General features: G+C 36.5%; 2 protein-coding genes across 2 annotated transcripts in view; one reads left to right on the top strand and one right to left on the bottom strand.

Moving 5' to 3' along the window:
* Positions 570–17534, top strand: LOC105171898 (serine/threonine protein phosphatase 2A regulatory subunit B''beta). Its single transcript, XM_011093155.2, has 13 exons — positions 570–1091; positions 3126–3368; positions 3504–3609; positions 3757–3856; positions 7324–7429; positions 7531–7621; positions 13136–13277; positions 13725–13872; positions 13994–14103; positions 14527–14683; positions 15384–15509; positions 15627–15777; positions 16958–17534. Exons 1-12 carry the CDS (start codon positions 942–944, stop codon positions 15765–15767), a joined length of 1620 nt encoding a protein of 539 aa, XP_011091457.1. The 5' UTR covers positions 570–941; the 3' UTR covers positions 15768–15777; positions 16958–17534.
* Positions 18620–22843, bottom strand: part of LOC105171897 (ubiquitin carboxyl-terminal hydrolase 2) — a 9040-nt gene continuing 4816 nt past the window's right edge. Inside the window, 2 exon segments of the mRNA XM_011093153.2 lie at positions 18620–19049; positions 20417–22843. The exon segment at positions 20417–22843 is cut by the window's right edge and continues 12 nt beyond it. Coding sequence (XP_011091455.1) covers positions 18836–19049; positions 20417–22843 — 2641 coding nt within the window. The 3' untranslated portion in view covers positions 18620–18835.

Here is a 22843-nt window from a genome sequence, read left to right as displayed (position 1 = left end):
AAAAGTGTATACTATTTTGAAAAAGTTTTGTTTTTTTTTTTTTTTTTTTGCCTTTTTTGTTACAGGTATGTTAACTAAATTCACATATCATAGGGGATTTTACACAATTTATTCTTTTCTTTTCCACGAGCAAAAACACAAAAAGAGAGAGAGAAAGTACAAAAAAAAAAAAAAATGGCATGCCCTCGTTTATAGATGTTAAATGAAGTAAGAGCACCCAACTATCTCTCTAAAATAATACGATCATGTTTTTCAAGAAGAATGACAGTCGAATACGATTTGACTGAGTTTTTTAATACAGTTGTGTCCCCAATTAATTTTAACTTTTTTTAAATGTTTGAATTAAAATTATAACAATTCAAGAAAAAGTAAGAATCAAAATTGTGACTAAAAAATATTTAGGAACCAAAATGAATTATGATCCTAAGATAGGACTGAAAGCGTAATTTACCCGCAAGATAAAAATTATAGGGGGACTCAAATAGTAAATTAGAAAATGGGATTTAACCCCAAAAAGCGTTGTTGCTATTATAAAATAATAAAAAATAATGGTAATTGTTATTTCTACTTCATCTGCTTCTTCCCCTGCATCCACACCCACACCCACACCCACACGCGCAGGCACACAAGAGATGCACACCGCTTCTCTGCTCTCAAGGGTTTGCAATTTCTCTGTCACTTTCGTCTCTCCAATCTTACTGTAAATCGGACTCTTGGTTTTCGTTTTTCCCGAAATGCTGCGTAGGTATAACTAGTACGCATCTGGAATCTCTTTTGTGCCGCTGATTTGGAATCTAAAAAGATCCGTGAGTGGAGAAAAATTCGAGCATTTTCTGCTTCGCTTCGGGCCATTCTTGGGTTCTGTTTGATGGTTCAAGAAGCGTATAAAGATCTGAGGGTTGTGAGTAGTATTATCATCTGAGGAGTTTTGCGAGAGAGATATGGATTTGGATTTTAATGGCGATGTCGCGTGCCTCGATGCCGAGCTCTTGCAGCTTCCGGAGGTCTCTCCTTTGGCGATCAAAGCCAACCCGTATGTTGCCGAAAAGCTTTTTGATCAGTGGCTTTCGCTTCCTGAAACCAATTCTTTGGTAATTATTTTCTTCGCTCATGTTTCGTACTCTCCGCATTACTGTTTGTTAATGGTTCTTCATGAGTGGGGTACGTATTTTGTGCTAACTTCGTGGTTTAGGTTAGTTGATTTTTGGGGTACGAGTAAGCAATTAGTATAAATGACAGATGTTTGTTGGGCGCATTGGTCTATCAGGGGATATTACAAAGATGGGGAAAGAAATTTTTTCTGATTTATCTTGATGGTGATTCTTGTTGAAAACCATTGCGATAGTTTGGCTTAAAAACAGGGATATAAATTTGGAATTATATGCAACGGAAAAGCTGCCTAGTTTTAGTGGATTTATCTGTTCCTTCTATGTCGAAGAAGGAATTCAAAATTGGCTCCGACCGTCAAATGTGATTGTGAATACCTTGCCTACTCTCGTTAAAGAGGGTTGTTTCTTTTACATGGATAACTGGCATCATCAGCTGATTAGTGATGATACATTTATATTTTATAGCATACTAACTTTCAGACTGAATTAGGGGGAAAAATGGTTAGCATTAACAATCTTATTTGAGAAAAAGTTTCTGTAATGATCTTGTAAAGGTGATATTGTTCTGCTTTTTTGGTTAGCAGATTTCTTTTATTTCTTCACTTTCCCCTTTTTAACTAATTTACTTGGCAAGCCCACTAAATGAAAGCTCCACATAATGTATAGCTAATGGTTCTACACTAGCCAACTTTGTTAGTAATTTTTTTAACTTTAGCTTACTGATGCTAAATTGGTGATGGTTTTTGTTAAAACACGACTAGCTTTTGCTTTATGGGTTATGATTTGGGCCAAAAGCCATAGTAACGGAAGTGGTGGATAGAATCCTTTTTGATATTGTGAAAAGGAGTGGCAAGTGAAAGTTAGAAATTTGTACTAGAGAAAGTTGCAAATTTACACAGAGATGTATCTCAGATTACTCTTAATTTTTTGGTAAGGGAAAAACAGGTTATAAGTTTTGATACACATCCCAGTTTACAGTGGTTTCTCTTCCTCCTGTATTGGAAGGGAAGTTGGAAAATCCCTCCAGTAGTGTTTGACATGTGTTGGATATGACATACATGATACGTGCAACGAAGCTCCAACATGTGTTGTACATAGGCTTTGGTATGTCATAAAAGGCAAAAAAAATTAAAAAGGGATGCCAGTTCGGACGTGGCATACTGTTGGATATGACACCATGCCATGTCCAACATTTTCCTACATCATTTGGAGAATAAAGGATAAGTAAACCAAGAAAACTTCAATGATGTATAAGTTCCTATATCATCTTGAAACTGCTCCCTTCATTTATAGTGTGCAATAATCCCCTTGGTTGTAATTCGGCCATGAATACAATTATGATTTTAGTTTTGAAATCGTATTTAAATTATGTTGTGCTGTTATGATTTTAGTTTGGAAATCGTATTTATATTATGGCTCCAGAAGGTGTAGCTCAACAATTGTTTATGTTTAAGGCAACTGTAAAATACAAAAAAAAATGAATATCTCTCTAACGCCTCTATGTTATATAATATGTATTTAAAATATATCTATATACCTATTCAGGTGGCTCCTAGTCATGTCTTGTCCTAAATATTTAAACATCATTGTGTATGTGTCCATGTACAAGTCCTTGTTATGTATTCATTTCTTTCTCGAAAAACATGAACTTTGAGATTATGCCAAGAAGGGCTGTCTCACGCCTCCGTCTAATCCTCTCAGTTCCTCGTGAAATAAGGGAAGTATGTCTCCTTCCCCCAGATCTTTTATACCAAGTGAAACCAAAGTGTGAGATGCATTCCTGGGCTTTTAGGGGTGGCATTTTGAAGCCTCTTGACAAAGAAAGAGAAGTAATAAGTTTGGGATAGAGGGGGTATAGTTCAGTGCAGTATATCTTTGCCCTATATAATTTGCAAAGTGCAGGTAAAAGCAAGTTAACTGATGGCTTGTTTCAGTATCTCTTGAATTTATGTTGTTCAGTGTCATTATTGTTGAAACTAGAATCCAATATCACAAAGATCTGCCCATGAATTACAGGTAAAATGCTTGCTCAATAATGCTAAGGGAACTGGACCATTGAATTTTGCTGGGACTTCATCTAGTGTAAATGCTGCAGCTAGCAATTCATTGCCTTCAATGTTCCCTGCTGGCAGTACACCACCACTTTCACCAAGAAGTTCATCAGGATCTCCTCGGATCTTGAAACAGAGGGCAGGCCCATCTGCTTTAGGTTCTCCCTTAAAATTAGTGAATGAGCCCGTGAAGGAGCTTATACCTCAGGTTGAACTTATTGATCTATTGGACACTGTTCAAAGTTTTTTACTAGGAAGACTGCTGCTTCCTTTTGTGTTGGTAATGACTATTGATATTTGGTAATGAAAATTGATATATCAATATGACTTGTGATTATTGCAGTTCTATTTCCAAGATGGCCGTCCAGCACCGAATGAACTGAAAGAGCGGTGCTTGTTTAGAATCAATCAATTTTTTTATGGTCACATGGATGGACTCCAAATGCACGGTGAGCTGGCCTAAGAATATATGTTTATAGATTCTTAGAGTATTTAGTATTCCATGATCTACCAATGCATATGAACTTGCAAAGAAAAATAACAGATTATCTAACCTTCACTGACTTTCATATACTTACATGTTTATTGGGTTTCAGAATTTAAACCGGTAACAAAAGAAATTTGCAAGCTTCCATCATTCTTTTCCACAGCACTGTTTAGAAAGATTGATGTTGACGGCACTGGAGTTGTGACCAGGTGATTGTTGTGATTTTCTCCTTCTCAGTTTTGCCTTAATCTTGCAATAGACTGTTCTATTTGTAGATTTGTCTCCTTCCCTTCATGAATGAAGAGACATGACAAGAGATCAGCTTAAATCAGATGAATATATACACTAAATGAAAGTCATATCACATGTATCCCTTACTCATTTTTCAACTGTTGAATAATTCAAATGTATGTGATTAGTATGTATTGAGTTCCATGGGCAAGCGGCAAGTGAGCCCTTAACGAGGCAATTTTCTTTTTGAAGTTAATATAACTATGCCAAAAATTGATGTTAGCATGCATTATTTTATGACATTCTTCACATGTGATCTGAAAGTAGCGCGACATGCAGCGAACTTTACTGACTGCAAGTTCCTTGTTTCAAATTTTGGGTTTGTTGTGTGCTGTGGTGCATGGCAACCCTTTGCTAATACTAAAATCCTGTTATGCCTCTCCTCAAAAGAATATATCGAGATTTATGTTTCTGGTGTTTGTGAGATTGATTGCTGAGACGAGACCAACATTACCTGGTATCTGATGTGTACTTCTTATGTACGTGCTCCATGCTGAGCAAGACGAATGGTGTAGCGACTGTTTTGTGGTTTATGGCATCAAAAACTGGAAAACGTACCAGTCATGTCACGTGTTATTTCCTGATTAAGATCAGATAGCATTATAAATGAAACATTAGTAATCCTCTTAGCCAAGGGTGTCTTCAGTGCATGAACTTCCTGGCAATCATACCAGCTTTATTCACCTGTGCTGTCAATTAATGAAGCGTAATGTAAGCAATCACAAGAATAAAGGCTTGATTTTCTCAAATTACTGGCACAAAGTTTATTAGTCTGAAGTATCTGATAGAGGATGACTAATTTACCCTTGTCTTCTTCCCTATCCTTCCTCCCTTTTCCTCCGGTGACGCAATATATGGCCCTGCTTGCCTGACTGCTACATCCGTGTCTCACCATTTCATAGGCCATTGGATTTCTGCTGCACTTGTTTGCATTCTTCATCCATCAGGCAAACTGATGCAAACCTTCGGCTCCCAATACACCTCTGTGCTTTGTTCTTGTAAAGTCCATCCCCATTCATTGCCACTAGAGTCTTAATGCGCAGTTATGGGTGTTAGCTGCTTTGTCTCAACTATCCAGCGCAGCTTTACTTAGCATGATTGAGCTGTCACATTGCTTTTTTTATCCAAAATACACATATATGTTCAGAAATCACTAGAAAGAAAAAGCCCTTGGCCTTGGGAAATGATAACCTTGTTTATAAAAAAATTCAAAAGATATCTACCTGATAAAAGCAAGAAGACAAGTCTTTCTAGTATGCTGCAATTATGTACTAAAACCATCAGATTATGTGAAACAACCAATAAGTTTTAAATGTCATTGGTGGCAATAAAAGAAGCCAACCTCCTGATCCCAAACAAGTGACCATTCTGAAAAGTTGAACTTCTGTTAAGTTTTAAGTTTGGACAAAAGCAGCTTGTCATGCAGTTAGCATGTGTGGTTAATATTTAAACATTATGGTACTTTCTTTCATTTTGAAGTGCACAAATGCAAGATCGTTAAACCTTGGTGTTCACAATTATCTGTCTTTATCATGTGGGTAAGTCATGTTCTGGCGTCATCCTGCACAAGGCAAAATTTTTTTGCTCTTATCTTCTCTTTTGGCAGCCCTATGGTTTAAACCGTAGTTGTTGCCATAGGAATAGCATTGTTTCCCATCAATTCAGTAATTTTACTAGAGAAGAAACATAACAAAATAAGTGCATCTTTGGCAGTGTCAATAAGCTCAACAGATTGTAAACCTCAGTTCCTTATTGACAATAGACAAACAAACGAGTTAATGTTCGATTACTTTTGAAAATCCTACCAATATCCATGATTGTTGTTTCCCAGTTGTTCTGTATACAAGCTGCTGATGGCTGAACTTTTTCTATTTTGATATCTTAACAAGGGGATCCAGGATTAAAACCATGATGTGCATCCATGATATATGCATTGTTCTATTAAGAATTGAAAGCCATATAAGAGATGTCACAGCTTCTCTCCTTGAAGATTTCGTTTTGTATTTGGTGGTTAATTTTGGCCTCCTTTTCTTGTTTCCATGAATTAGATATTTTCCTCCTGATTGCCTTTTCAATTGTGCTTGAAGAAGCCTATTTAGCAAGATACACAGTTCAATCTTTTGTTGTATTTGCTGGACATTAATGTGAGATAGCATCACTAAGACTGCATACCTATTAGAAGCTTATGGAAGGTGGAAGTGTGTTTCTCCAATGTTCACAACCCTGATTCTGCATCTTTTTCTTGGATGGCTTACTTTATTCTTCATAGACATTTGCTGCTATATTTTCCCCTGATTCTTTGTCTACTGATATAGTACTTACTACCGTTTCTTTGAAAAATATATAACACTACTTTCATCCTGTTGAAACTGACTAAATGAAATTAACACATAGTCTTGGGAATCCAGTTACAAGAGAGTGGTTCAAGTTTTTGTTTTACACTCATGTTTGCTCTTCATACGCACCACTGCACCCAATGGCTGAGTTCTTTGCCTTATTTTTACCACTAGTGTGTTGAGGAAACATATCCATAATAGATAATGAATCAAAAGGAGTTTCTGTTTAGAGGATATGAAAGATTTTCGTCCCTAGACTAATGCTTTGCCTACTTGCATCTGCATTTGATTTATGAAGGGTTTCAAACCCCATACCATTGTTATTTCTTAAGTTATCGAGTTTGGTATATGTGGCTCTAGCAATTCAACGTTATTTATTTAGTGTGAACAAGGCATGCCTTTAAACTTTGATTTCTAAGTTCTTGGGTTAAGCATGCTGTTGTTGACTTTTGTGAACATGCTTTCAGGCATTGACTTTATTTTTGCCATGATGCTCTTTTGTTCATACATTTTGGGGCTTCTCAAGACTTCTTTGCAGGCATCTTTTTTCAACATGTGTGGTAGTAATTTCAAATCATAATCACCAATAAATGACATATCCAGAGTTTCAGTGATTGTGAAAGAGCTGTTCTAGCTATTAAAAGGGCAGAAATAGATGACATTTTTGGTTCATTGAATTATATCCTCCTAGCTCGGGCTAAATCTCAAGCTCAAATGTAGAAAGAAGTTTCTACAAGTGTTATGCTTTTAACTTTACATTATACTACTACTTACATGTGGGCTTAAACTTTGTATAGACAAATGGCAATGAGGAACAGTAGCTACTAAAGATTTTAATTCAATAAGCACCAACAGTGATTATTCTGATAATAAAACAAAACTTGCCAAACATCATCCCGTAGATTCTATATTATAGGTCACATTATCTTGTTGGAAGTTTGACCCAAGAATATTACAACAATTATGGTGGATTTGTATGTATTGATTCATGTTCTAGATGGGCCTTGTAGTTGATATACGTACTCTTATTTCGACTTATATGCACACAGGGATGCGTTTGTTGACTATTGGATCAATGGAAATATGTTGACAAAAGATATAGCAACACAATTATACACAATCTTGAAGCAACCGGATCTCAAATACTTGGTCCAGGTTGTATGAACTATCACCACTAAGACTGTTCTTCAGAACTTAACTTGTTGAAAGCTTTTATTAATATCTTCATTTTTTGACAATTATGAGCCTTGACACAGAATGACTTCAAACCTGTGCTTCGGGAACTTTTGGTAACTCATCCAGGATTAGAGTTCCTGCAGAGCACACCTGAATTTCAAGAAAGATATGGTATGTTCTACATCATATGTTCTCCTTTATTGTTCATTTATTTGTTACTGTTGTCAGCTCCAAATCGTTTTATTTTTTGGCGCTAAATACTGTGCATCTTTTGCTCGTTCTTGGGAGTTGGTAAGCATATAGTTATTACTCTTCTACTGGAATTGTTGCGACCAATGTCTGCTATCTAGGACACCTGACCTTCAGGAACTCTCTGTCTGTTATGGCCATTACCTAGCCGTTATGATTACGCATGTTGCTTATTTGAGGCTAGGCAAGAGATTGATGTATTTCTTAGTTAGAAAATTAAGTAGGTTGTCATGTTAAAGGCTGGTACTCCCATGCTTTCTGGTTTCATTACTGCTGACGGACTGATATGTTTACCCTTTCAAATAAATATCGGTGGTTGTTTATTTTCTTTTACAAGGCCTGTAAAAAGTAGGGTTTGGCCCACTCATGCCAGAAAACCGTAGTTATATCCATGCTGATGTCTACTCAATGACTAGGTATGGGTTAGGATAGTTTTCACTACCCAAATATTTTTTTGGGCCATTAACTAGTCAAATCATTTAAATCGATTGGATCAGGATTAAACCCTGTAATGAGCCCAAGCCCATCCCATATGAGTCCCCTCTTTCTATTTGCTGTCAGCACATTGCATGCTCCTACCAACTCCATCCTCATCCTCTATATCTTTCTTCTTTTCCCTCTCTATAACTCTAGATGTGTTTGTGTTTGTTGTTTCTCACTATCAGAAGAAGATGCCCTATATCCCCCTAAAGAGTTTTTAGCTTAAAATAAAAATGATTTACTAATAGGCCGTCCATTAACTCTCATATCTCACAAAAATCTCAACATTCTATAATGTTTACCGGCAGTATTCTCATCCAAAGAATTTTCACCAACCGCCAATGCTTGGTTTTTAGTGGGCAGGTCTTATTTGGAAACTCTTTTCCTAAGATTTCCATTGCCGCAGTTATAAGTGGCAATGTGGGTGTGGACACTTGGGTTAGGTTGCATCTTAAAAAAATTGTGGATTTGGTTGGAATGTGTTGGTTTGAGTTGGATCTTATTGGTTGTAGGTCAAGGTGCACAGTGGGTGGGGTCTGCCATAGACCGGCACGGACCGGCCCAAAAAAACCTAGGCCAGGACCGGCCCACTATTATTCATGGTTAGTCTTGGGGCGGTCCTGGGCCTCTAAGTGCGCCCCAATTGGGCCCATTTTTAAACTCAGGCCCATCCCATGGGCTGCCCGATTGAAGCCCGAACCAGGCCTCCGTCAGGCTCGGATGCCGGATGGGATTGTTTATTATTTTTTTTTTTATGATATTGAGGTTTTTTTATAAACAATTACTTAAGTCTTTTGAAATAAATGAATAATAAATTAAATCACACAAAAATTTATATATAGAAAAATAATAGCTAAGATTATATAATAAACTTTAAAAAAAAGCCCAACAGGCCCAGCTTAGGCCCGGTCCATGACCAGGACACCTGGTCCACTGGGTTTGGGCTAGTCTCAAGTATTGATTCTTGCGACCGGCCCAGGGGTGGACCGGTTCGAGACGGGCTTGGGTCGAACCAGCCCATTTTTTTATTGGTTCAATTCTATCCTAGGTTGGGTTAGCCCAGCTAGCCATTGTGCATATTGAGTGGTAGGTTGATGAAATGTCAGACTCAAAATATTAAAGTTTACTAATATAAAGAGATTATGAATAATTTTACATTTCTTTAACTCATTACAAGTTTCAGTGAATAATTTCATCTCTCTAGTTATATATAAACTAAGCCAACTAACTAAATGAGTTATGATTTAGGTGGTCTTGTTGGGTTTGGGTCTAAAATTAGTCAAAGTGGGACCAAAATGGTACGACTTGTTGATTGCTTATGTTAGCAGCCACATGCTGTACTGCTCTCATTAATAGTCGCATTATGAACTATTCTCGTCAGCATGGCATCATGCTGCATTATTCTCATCAGCAGTGCAATCATTCATGGCCTCTTGCTGCCTGCTCTTAGTAATGGCGTCATGCTATATTCCTCTCACCTGTGATGTTTGTGCTACACTGGTGTCATCCATGGCCCTAAAACATACTGCTTTCTTAACTAATTCAAATTTTTACGAAATTTAGACAAAAAAATTCAAATACACAAGCAACAATGTGGTGAAATATTAAATCTAAAGATATCTAAGAAATTTAAAGATAAAAATTAAAAAAATAGAAAAATTTTCCCAAACAAAAGTCAGCATGACAGAATTTCTTGACTAACAACGGTGCCTCACAGGTATAGCAGTAAGACCAATGAATGCATCTGCAGTTCATCTCATTACTTCTTCCTATCAAAAGTTTTGGCTGTTTGATGTTATGTGTTCAAATCATGAACTTGAAGTACTAAAAGTTGGATGGAAGCCTACATGTTCCCACCATTGCAACTGTTCAGCCAGCTTGATCCAGCACATATATATATTTTTCTCTTTCTGGAATAAAACAAATCTTTTCAATGTGAAAGAGAAATCGTTGGTGGATGAAACAAAATGGTTGTGAAGAAAAGTTGACAACAAAAGAATGTAAGTTTGGGGGAGAGATTGTGCACTGGTGGTTTTGCAATCAGTGGGTTCAACAAGTAAAACCAAATTGGGGGGTGGGGGAGTTAGAGGTGAGGTTGATCTGTTTATATTAATGGAGAAAATATGAAGAGTTGATGGAGAATGCCAGATGGGAAAAAAGATCTATAAATGGGATCCACAGAAGAAAGCTGCTAGTTCTCAATGTGAGCCATTAACAGGAAGTTGAAAACATTTCCATCTTAAAGAAGGATCATGTGATGCCATTTTATCATACCACAATGTTGTTTTCTGGTAACATAAAAAATTGATGGATGACCAAAGTACTATTGTTGTGGAAATATCTTGGCTCTTAATTTTATATAATATAATAAGTAAAAGAAGTAAATATGCTGAAAATGTTAAAACTATGAATAAGCATGAAAATTTGTTATAACTTTCTTAATGACACAAAAAAATATGAGCATACAAAATGATAGCTCAATAGAGTCTTGGAACTTGCGGAATGGCACTTATACCCCTCAAATACTGAAGACAACGCCTGTGGAATGTATTTTACACTGCAAAAGGGTCAAAATTATATGTTAGCACAAAATGATTAATACACCCGTGAGAAGTTAAAAAATACATAAATATGAAAAGTTACATTTAAGCGTCTTCTAACTGATGAAAGTGATGTGTGGCCACTTAAATTACTACAGCACTCATGGATGTTAAAAAAAGCATTTGAAAATAGGAATGACTTACTATATATTAGTTGATCCACTTTTAACTTATTTGGCTTGATATGTTACAATTGTGAATGCGGAGTATGGAGATATGTCTGGTATTGCTTCTATTTTGAAACTAAATGTATTGATTAAGCAAAAGAAGTTCTAATAATGTCTTCTATATTTCACTGCCTAAATCCGATCTGGCCCAATTTGGACCAACATTTTTTAGCCTCTTCTGGAGCTGACCGATTCCATATCTGACCCAGTGCTCTACCTAAACTTCTTACCTGCTCCACTCCACCTGTAGGGGTAATAATCATGCCAATGTATCTATAAGTTCATGTGATATTTCAAAGTTGCTGCTCTTAAGGTGGGAAAGTTTGAAATTTTTGCCTCTTTATATCAACTGTATCTATTTTAGTAATTTAACTAAAAATAGGGGTGTGTTTGACTCCATTTTTGTAATTTTGGATCTACTCCTGGTTTCATTTTTATCGTAATTTCCCATTTTCAAGTGTTTTTGTTTTGTTATTTGTTTTTATGTAGAGATGAATATAAATTTAGATTATATGGAGAGCTAGTAATTGAAAGGATTGAAAATGATAATTTTAGATAGTTTGTGGCTCCAATACTTTCTTTGTGTAACAATTCAACTAATGTTAGGATGAAGATTATTATTTAATTTATTATTGGTCTCATTACCTTGTGAGATTAGAAAGAGAAGTTTCTTATTTAAGTACTTTGTAGATTTTAATTACTTTGTACTAGTGGAATGTCTTGTCAAACACTAATGATGTTGGTCCTGCTCTGACAAATGTGTGCATTAGGTTTGAAAATGGTGGTGTAGATATGGAAACAAAAATAGGTGTTTTTTATTTTTGCATGGGGCCAAACAGAGAATTTTGGTTGTCTAATCAATAGACACCAAACAAATTCTGAGGAGTGGAGACATTTGAGGTTTTATTTCTCAAAAGGTTATTTGCTGATTTAGGAGTAGGAAGTGAATATTCACAAGCTTGAATTTTTCGGTTTGATTCTTTGGAGTTTCTTTTTTTAAGCTTACAACAAGGCAGAAATACTAGAAAGGGGTTCTAATGCAACACTAGCTGATCCAGCCGGGAAACACAGTTCCACTTGGTCATAACCAATTGACAGACCCATGAGGCCTCTACCAGGGTGGTTAGGACAGGAGAAAAGGTTGCCGTGGGTATACCACGCACCTACCTGTTTGACAGGCGTGCTTAATGCGGAGAAACAATGGTCAATCTATACTTAGAAATCTGTGATTTCCTCCTGTTGGTGGATGGAAACATCAACAAGCAACAGGAGGGAAATATATATCGTCTTCACTATGCTGAGAAATGCCTGAAACTAGGGACTATTAGAGGCACTTCTGCAATACCTCTTCATTTATCTGTTAATTATTATTAATTACTTAATTGGCAAGTTCTATAAAAATACATTACATGGTGTATATACCATTGGAACAGACATGATTGTCTCTAAAGTGATACAGTACATGATAAACGTGATCATGAAAATATAAAGATCGTAATGCTATATGCTTTTTTTCCTCCTGGACAGAAATGCTAGAGAGATTTTGTCAGCATTCTTCATGAGCAGTCTCATGATCTCTTCTCCATTGTAGTAATTGGTGGGCGTAATGTATATACATGTAGATTTAACCATTTATCCACATTCATGGCTATCCTCTATCCTATTCTCTTTTAAGCATTTATATTCTGAATGCTTCTAGGTTGGAGATATATCATTCATATTTAGATAAGTGAATCCTTGTTTCTTGAAAAGCACTAAGATAAAGTGCTTATATTTTACTATAGGATAAAAATAACATTATTTCATAGAAACTAAACCCTATAGCTATGATTGTCAAAGGCCCTGCGTTCTGTCATGTTCATTGTTCCATAATTTCTTTTCTGTTTTCTTTTGCACCCTAGTTCTTAGTTTTCATCTTGTGTTTCGGACATTAGTTAGAAGGCAACCTTTCTGGTTGATGATTTGCAACATAATTTTTTAATGATCTTTCAATAGTTGTCCAATGCCTATAGTTGTTTTCTTATTCCTAGGCAATGTTGGTTTTGCTAGTCAGTTGGCAAGTATCAATGTTTTGGTTGGACTGTTTGCCATCTTTCTTTGACCTGCTGATGTTCAAATCTGACTTTTCCTATTTTCGTAAGAACCCAAATTCCTTGATTGAATTAACAGTTCAATTCGTCTATGTCCAGCTGAAACTGTAATATACAGAATATTTTACTACGTGAATAGATCGGGTAATGGTCGTCTTACACTCAGGGAGCTGAAACGTTCGAATTTAATTGCTGCAATGCAACATGCAGATGAGGAAGAGGATATTAACAAAGTCTTGAGGCAAGTACAAAAGAATCTTGGTTTGTTTTACTTTGTAAGAGCTTTTCTAGTTTAACTTTTTTTGTTCATGCTAGTGGATTGTACCATTATTTCATAAGCTCCTGTACTGATTATATGCTTAACAGCCTGATTTGATCGGAAAAGGGTGCAGTAGTGTTTTTGAATGGAGATGAAAACATAATTAATGAATATCTTCAAGTTTCTCACCAGATACAGTTTTTTTGCTTGAGATCAGATTTCTTGTCAATGTTGCAGTATATATATTTTGAAGGTATTAAATTACCTAGCAGCTATTATGAAAGAGTATCTAAGTCTGTTTAGGAGTCTAGATTGCCGTGTGCATTGTATGTTTTGCAGTTTACTTGTAAATATATACACGGCATTCACATCTCTTTCTAATCCTCGTAATCTCTCTTTCGCGTTCTCTGTCTTCCCATTTTGCTTCAGGTACTTCTCTTATGAACATTTTTACGTGATATATTGTAAGTTTTGGGAGCTGGATACAGATCATGATTTTTTGATTGACAAGGAGAACCTCATCAGATATGGTAACCACGCCCTTACCTACAGGATTGTTGATAGAATATTTTCTCAGGTATCTGATTTCTCTGTCTTTTCCTATTCAAGAGCATTGCCTGCTTTATTACGGAAAGATTGACCTATTTCTTAGGATGCTTTGACATCTTTCTAAGTATTGCATATTTGAATTCTCCAAGGTTCCCAGAAAGTTCACCAGTAAGGTTGAAGGAAAGATGGGCTATGAAGATTTTGTTTACTTCATATTGTCAGAGGAGGATAAATCATCTGAGCCTAGTCTTGAGTATTGGTATGTATCAAGTTAAAATCAACAGAAGTAGTTATCAATCTTGACTTTGTATATCGAAGGCTTTTTTTCATAATATCATTCGCAAGGTTTGTGTCTATCCTTTGCTGAAGGTGTGGCCTCCATAATGTAGGAAAAGAGGTTAATCAGGGAATGGAGCCTGATTCTTGTAACAATGTCTTGTCATGTGGCTTGCAGGGTTGGTAGTGATCAGAGTGGGTCACAACTCAGCCCTTTCACTAGTGGCCCAAAAAGATTTTGATTCTTTGTTATCCTTTCTAATATGCTTGTTAGCAGGCACTTCATTTTGTCTGTTTCCTCTTTTACTTTGAGTTATTTGTTGAGTCCACTGTGGCCACTTTGTTTTCTTTTTTTCTTATTATTTCATGTACTCTTCTACATTCTAAATATTAATGCTTTTCTCAGGTTCAAGTGCATAGATTTAGATGGAAATGGAGTTATTACAAGGAATGAAATGCAATTCTTTTATGAGGAGCAGTTGCACAGAATGGAATGCATGGCACAAGAGCCTGTGCTTTTTGAGGACATTTTGTGTCAGATAGTTGATATGATTCACCCAGAGGTGAACTTCCAGTCGATTGTATTCACTCAATTGTTTTTGTTTCTTATATCCTTGGTATGCTTTATGTGTTTGGAGGATTTCTGTTGGCTCTCCACCTATTTGCTTTCTCTTCTTTCTCTGAAATAAATCATGCCACTCGAAGTCCTTTTAATGCTTCTGGTCCAGCCCATGCCTTTGTTTGCTGTTGATTTATGGAGTCTATAAATCCCAATGATCTTCTCTTGTTCATTTTTCGACAACCATAGTTATTCCCCTTCACATTTGTTATCCAGTTGTAACGTGGTTTTTAAAGGTCCTTCTTGTGTTAGTTAGAGGTGGTATCTATATATTCAAAGATAAAATTGTTTAATAAGAAAAGAACATTGCACATATTGTGGCCGGATTTTTTTTATCTGCTGGTATTTTTTTACCTTTTCCAACAGAGACACAGGGCTCAAGTTTTACTCGTAAAGGGTTATATATTCAGCTGGAAATTCGTCTTTTGTTAAATTTGATATGTTGAACTTGAAAGCTCTAAATGTGAAAAGGTTTAGTGATGGTTCAGAGAACTGAACCATACTACTTTTGGAATTTTATGGTTGAAATTGATTGTGTTCTATTGTCTGTGTTAGGTTCTATATATGTTTGAGTTGGTGTCTCTGTGGAATATTGGAATCGACCTATCATAACAGTGCTTGAAATCACATTATTTCTTGTGCAGGATGAGAGCTATTTTACATTACATGATTTAAAAGGAAGCAAACTTTCAGGCAGTGTTTTTAATATCCTTTTTAACCTAAACAAATTCATGGCTTTTGAGACTCGTGATCCCTTCCTAATTCGCCAGGTAAAGTTGATGCAACTTTGGTATTCCTTAGTGGATGTTTGATGAAATTGCTGTTTATAATATGCTCCAACAGAGTTTCAAGGTTTATTCTTTTTTCACACTTTAATACCTGGACAGGAGCGTGAGAACCCACATTTGACTGAGTGGGATCGCTTTGCACATAGAGAATACATTAGGCTTTCTATGGAGGAAGATACAGAAGATGCTTCTAATGGCAGTGCGGATGTTTGGGATGAATCACTTGAGGCTCCTTTCTGACTTAAAATAGGTGAGATTTCTATTGATGTTAAATAGAGGTTTTTTTAGTCCATTGGTCCCCTTTTTAACTTTAGATTTTTGTCATGCTAGATTGGTGCTTTGACAGTCTCCTAAAAGGATGTTTCCATTTCTTTTATTCCATATTCCTTGTCTTGTTTCTGACAATACACAAATAATTGATTTAATTGCCAATTATGGGCCAAAGGATGTCTTAATTTCTTCTTGTGTCAAATTTTTTGTCTTGTTTCTAGAAGTAAACAATTGATTGATTTAATCGCTAGTTGTAGGCCTCATTAATTTAATTAATTAGGTTTTCAGATTTGGTAAGGTACAAATTGATTCTTACAGTTTTGGCATTGTACATTTCATCTTATTGTTATTATGCAACTATAATATAATATTATTGATCAAAGATATATAACTTTTCAAATTTATATAATCATTAATGCTTATAGAGAGGGTAATTCTGCTAGAAAAGAAAAGAGTACGTTGACTTTTCTTATTTTATAGAAGTCAAGATATCCTCTATCAAATAGGAGCATTTGTCAAGGGTTGTAGTTGTACTGTTTCTTTGCTCTAAAAACTTCAAAATGATTAGATGCAAGGGTCAATTTTGGCCAAGTACAGAAAGTGTCTGATCTTGGACTGAGTTCTTAATATGAACTCAGTTCTCTTCTTTTCTCCTTTTTTTCTTTTCCCTATCCTCTGAAGTTCTATATCAACTCTCTCCCTCAACTTTCTTGCCTGGAATGACTAATTTGTTCCATAAAACTTTTGTATTTTTCTACCGGCATTTCATTACATTTTCCTCTTCCTTTTTAAGTTTTAAATCTTGTCAAGGGTAATCTTAGTGAGCAAATATATATATGGATGGTTAGATCTTTTACCAATTCTATTATTTTCTTCCCAAAATGGGAAGTTTGGTAAATGTGGATGGTCTTTAAAATTAAACAGGGAGGAAAAAGAGTTGCTATTTTAGCTATTGATGCTGGGAAATAAGTAAAAGTAACTCTTATGCAACTGATGCTAGAAGTTTGTGTGCCTGTCTCAAGTCGTTGATGTGTCTCATAGTCATTGATGAGATGTCTGGTTTATTTGGTTCCTTGTAGTATATGATGCCTGTGTATTTCTGTTGTTTCTAATTTTTTATGGTGTATGTTGATTGATTTAAAATATTTCTATATTTTCAGGCGTCTATAGTGATTTCTTTATATCAAGTTGGCTATGAAGCAGTAAAGCGTTGTGTGTGTGGTACAAGCCATTGAATGGATTCAGCAGTCTGCTAAGTCACTGATGATATGTTTGAAGACTGTGCAGGACATTCTGAGCTTGTCTGCACGTAGAATGCATGCAGGCCTGAGAATGTTAAATTTCATGCCGTGGGGCATCTGGAAAAGCTTGGCCAGCTTGCACGCAAATTGTTGACTGGAGAACCAGCACCCGATTATGTTAGTTCACAACTTTCAGCACTTTTTCCTTTGTGTAGCTGTAAGAAACTTTTATTTATTATTTCTTCAAGAGGCAACATCTAGTGTTTCCTAGTAATTTTTCGTGTTGGGATTAGTCTGATGAAAAGTACTATGTTTTTTTAATTATTTTTGGGCCCTTTTTTTGCATTTCTTGGTTGCTTTTCTTGAATTCTCCTGAAATTCTATCTGCATAGATGTCCAGGAATTATTGGTTTCTTTTCATATATAATTAGTCACAGCTGGCTGGATCTAAAGATATAGTGAACGAGCAGAATTTGTTAGTTTGTATGGTAATTTTTTTCAAATCAGTACGTTCTCAGGGTTAATGGAGTGTGTATTTCCATTGCTCTCTTTTTTTTTTTTTTAAATCTTTTGTTCGCTTTTCTGAAGAGTTCTTCTATCTCCGTGGTTCTTGAGCCAAAGATAGTAATGACCAATATGACATATCAGCTTACAGCTGAACATTCTGTGTGCGAGTTGTGCAAATTGTGGTTCTTGAGCCAAATATCGTAATGACCAATATGATATATCGGCTTACAGCTGAACATTCTGTGTGCGAGTTGTGCACTTGTTTGTGTTCCGAAGGGGAGAGTGTTGGGGTTCCAATGTCTTTTATTGATGCTCTGCAGCGCAGGAAAGAAGAAAACAATTAAATTGCGATTATTGCACTTTTTGGTTCTTGCTGAGAGAGTCCCATAAGTAAGCAATTGGAGAACAAAAGGGACGGGGGTCTGAGATTTACAGAAAATAATGCTCAAACCAAACTACAAAAGTTGGCTATGAAGTGTACCTATAGTGTGATCCATGTCTTCACCTCTAAGACCCCTCATTCTCATTCGCAATAAGACAGACTAAGCCACTAGATGCAAGTTTGCGAATACAAATTATATTATGTTTTAATTGAAGGATTCTAAGTCCTACTAGCAAAATTCTTCAATTTGTTTCAATAATTCTAAATTCAAATTATTTGCTTTTAATTTTAAATATATTTTATTAAATATTGATGATTTTAAGTTGTTTTGGAAACGGATCATTTGAAATTTTCTCCAAATCCAATCTTCAAATTAAAATTCATCAAGCCTACGTGTATAATTTCTATTCTTATATATTTAAGTTATTCGTTATTTTTTATTTAATTAGAATTCACAGCTTATTTCCAGTGGGTCTCTTTGAAGCCTGTTAGCAACCGGACCAAGTTCTGAGTTCAATAAATCACTCCCACTAACAGATTCATTTGTCTTGCAAATTAATTAGGCTTTTTTTAAAAAAACATCAAATGTTCTTATCAGGAGCGGAAGGAAAATGTAACTAACCGAAAGATAAAAGAATAGTTAATAAATAGAAGAAGCACACAGAGAAAGTAAAGAATCGCTTGCTCAAATATCATTCTTAATGCGAATACTGAATATTATTAAGAACCTTATAAAAGGTCCAAAGAGCAGATTTATAGGGGAGGTAACACCCGAGTTAAATTACACATTTGGCGCTCAGTGCACCTCAAAAATTGTGTATTTTAATCTCTCTCTCTCTCTCTCTCTCTCTCTCTCCCTCTCTCAATGTGAGAAGAAAAATAGATCAAAAAACAAAATGCGACCAACCTCAAGTCCCTTCGTAGAACAAAACATAGGCTTCACTTCTCAGGACTTCCTCTAAAGAAGCCTCGCGGACATATGCGTCACTGGCATGATACCAAACGCATTTCCCAAAGTTTTTAGTACCTCTCACGTATGCAATATAATGCCCACCCCTCATGGATCCTGTATGCTCCACCACTCCGACTAGACGGTATATGAACGTATCCTTCTCAGTGCACCTGCAGAGAAAATAGTGCAGAATATCAGACATGACACAGAACTGGAACCAAGGATTTAAGACAGAATTTCCTGCAAATTTAAAGACACTAGAGATAAGGTATAGGATTTTCAGCTAGGTCCCTAGGTGGTGCTGAGGTGTTGAAACAGCAATAGCCAACTTCAATTTCAACATCCATTTACTTGTACCTAAAGAAGTGGAATTTGCAAAAGTCAACCTTCTTTCTTTCATTTGTCATTCCATCATAATTGTTTAAGGAAAGCTTATAATTTCCAGCTAAATGATTGTTTGATGCAAGAAGGCGCGAAATTCAGATGTCCGGTTCATTTGCAAACCATCAATTCTCTACTTCACGTAACACACTTTTATCAAAATAATATCACACTTTCTGAACAACCAACTATGATCTTTGTAATAAGGCATTGGAAGTAGCTGTCACCTTCACTGAAGCTCAAACTCATAAATTCATAGCAAGTGGTGCAGTTGGTGGCATCATAGTGATTGAGGTTGTATTCAACGATATAATAACTCTAATCATTCTGATTTATATATGCTAAAATAACCAAGCTCATGCATCACCTCAGAAAATATGAGTGTACATACTTTAGGTGACCAAAAGTTTCTCTAGACTGTCAAGTTCTGCATACTACAGACTTAACTCAGTGTTTAGCCCTAGGCCCCTCGTGGTTATCAGAATTACAATGTATAGATGATTGACTTCGCCATCTGTATATTAAACCTTTTTCAGTAGAAACAATTTGTTATAGTTTGACAAATCATTCACAGATATACTGCACCCCAAATTACTAAATAAGAGGATAAAAAAGATAATGGATAAGATGTAAGGCCTAGCCGCCTAGGGAAGATAAGAAGCCAAAAACTGCGAACTATTGGTCCCAAATTCAGAACAAGAAAAAACAGTTGCTGATTCCCCAGTAACAGCCTTACCATGACAAGCAGGTGCAGCACACTTCTTTATGCATACTTAGCAAGCAAGTCCCAGGTTTGTACACTAAATAAAGAGGTTAACTATAAAGGCTTTGGTAAGAAAAAACCTCCAGCTAGGAGCTGACAACAGGTTTTAATGCTTTGGAAGAGGAAAATTGAACCATTACAGAAAAAAAGATCCCGTCCAAATATCCAGTTATAAAAAGCTATTAGCTCCCTTGTTTACATAAAAGTTAGTTGAAAGAGCAAAGAGAAAAAAAAGGTAAATGCTTAAGTAACAGTTGTAGCAACCATATTGCACAGAAGAGCAATGGAACTATAAAAATGAATAATTATACCAGCATTACTATAGCAAAAATCATGAGTAACACCTAATAACTAATATGCAGAAGAGAACAAGACGTCAAAGTGAAATTGAACCTGGGATCCATGTACGGTTTCAGATCAATTGTCTCTTTAAAGTTCACATGGCCATTCAATTTACTCAATCGCCCTCGAGCATCTTGACTGAACCTCTTTAGATGGATTGTTAAGATAGAAGGAGCCTTGTTGATCAGTATGCTCTTAGTCGCATCCCTCTTCACTTTCACATTCTCCGAGTTCACCTCCTCTTGCTCGCCTACTTCTGATTCACATTTGGCTGACAGTATATCACTTTCTGTAAATCCATTATCAGAATCGCATTTCCCAAGGCAAGGATTAAGATTTTGATTACTGGAACTTGAACTTTCTAACTGACCATGACATGGAGTTACCACCTGAGGTTCTGTGATTTCTGACTGGAAATCAATCACATTTATCTCATTCTCCGGATCCAGATCCTTCTCAAGCATGCATTTCCCATTTACATAAATCTCCCTGTTCTGTGGCACTGACCTGCCATCAGAAGGGTCGCTAACGTATTCTTCCACATCTCCAGTCCTACTTATCACTTTGTTGCAAGTCTTTCCAACATCCAGTAGACCACTTGGATTTCCATTCTCATAACCATTTGGCATTACTTCTGATATAGGCATTTGAGATTTCCATCTCAATCTAATTCTTTGCTCTCGCAAAACTTTTGAACAATTATCACATTGCCAAGCATGTTCATCCTTGGAAAGAAGCTCTGGCTTCATGAAGAAAGCCAAACAACTCTCAACAGACACCGGAGCATCCGCATTATCAACCTCATCTGGATCAGACTCACTGCTATTCCCCATAACTCCATTTTTAGCGATATCGCTTGCCTCAGAAACAGGATGGTTTGAAGGCTTATGCTGCACTGAAACCTCTGGTTCATTAAACAAATCTCCAAATCCATCAAAATCTAAGGAACTTTGTTCATCAGCAAGTACTGCTGGCGAGACATCAATTTCTGCTCTCATTAACTCAACATTAGATGAATAGTCCTCTTTATAGGGAAGCAAAATAACCTCAGAGTCCTGAACCTGTAAAGGATTTTCATTATCCCTCCCTGAAGTACTTGAATCTTTGGAGCAAACTGGATTATCAGAGCTATGACCTATATCAGTGTCATACTCACCAACGGTAACTGAAACATCAGGGGAGAGTCTCTCATCCAGTTGTTCTTCAACATTTTGCTTGTCCTCAAATTGGGAAAAAGCATTTTGTTGTTGTGCTAATGCACCTGGTTCAAGGGAATTTAAATTTTCAGCAATATCCAAGGCGGTTGCCGAAACTGCATTTGCTGGAGTACTCTCAATACTAGAGTCCATAGTGATAGACAATGAGGCATCGTTTTGGAGAATATCTTCATTTGCAAAACCCTGGATTGCTGCAATTTCATCAGTTTCCGAAGTTATAGCAATATCATGCGAGTCTGGACTTGGATCAAGGTAATCCAACCATGTAAAATTATCTAAAGGGCTTGACTGCTCTCCATTCTGAACTGCTTGGGGGTTCTGAATAGCTGAAAGGTCTTGAGCAGTAAAACCCATATCCAGAGCTATAGTGTTTGGATTAGTGGGATCTGATAATGCAGAATCACCCAAAGCAAGCACCGACTGCTCTGCTGGTGGTGCTATAGACTGCATTTCACCTAAAGAGTTTCCACCAGTTGATTGGTTAGAAACACCTTGTCCTGGTATACTACATGCTTCTCTGCTATTTTTGGAGGGATTTCTTCCACTTTTCTTTAGAGGCATTTTTGGTTTCTTGCCTCGAGTGACAGGTTGGGCCCGTCTTGCTGGAGGCTTCTTGGTAGGAACTGGCAATGAGAGATCCAAAAACGGTTCATAAATTGTTGACGAGTGCCCACATTCTAAACAACTAACAGTACTAGAAAGCCTTCCACCAAAAATGGTATCCACAAATGTGGGATCTGCAATTGAAGCCTGAGGAGATTTGGCATGCTTTCTTGCACTCAACTCTTCAGTTGACAAACCATCAAGCAAACATCTGAGCAACTCATGACTATCATGTTGCTGATATCCCCTGAACTGGGGTGCCTTGGTACAAAGACTACCGAATAAAGATCTAGGATTAATCACACTTTTTAAGCCAGCTTCACCGCTGGTTTCAAGGAAAAGCTTTCTCAGAGCAGCAGTTAAAGAACCAACAGACTCGTCTAATTTAAAGAAATAATCACGCAAGCTAGTTATAGCTAATAGATTTTGCATTATTGAATTAAAGAAACAGGTATTCCCCAAATTAACTAACCCTCTTATGGAATAGCCAGCCCTTCCATCTGCACCAATGCTAGCAGAGTAATCTGATTTTATTGCAGTAGTCACACTACCACTTCCAAACCAAACATCCTCAACATCTACAGTGGATCCTTCACCAGGTCGCCCTTTAAGCAATTTCACAACCTCATTTAAAACCTCTTTGTGTTTGTTGTCTTCT

Source organism: Sesamum indicum, linkage group LG10 (genome assembly GCF_000512975.1).
Source record: "Sesamum indicum cultivar Zhongzhi No. 13 linkage group LG10, S_indicum_v1.0, whole genome shotgun sequence".
NCBI classification, from domain to species: Eukaryota; Viridiplantae; Streptophyta; class Magnoliopsida; order Lamiales; family Pedaliaceae; genus Sesamum; species Sesamum indicum.
The sequence above is the reverse complement of the archived record's forward strand: the minus strand, read 5'-3'. Positions and strand labels throughout refer to the sequence as shown.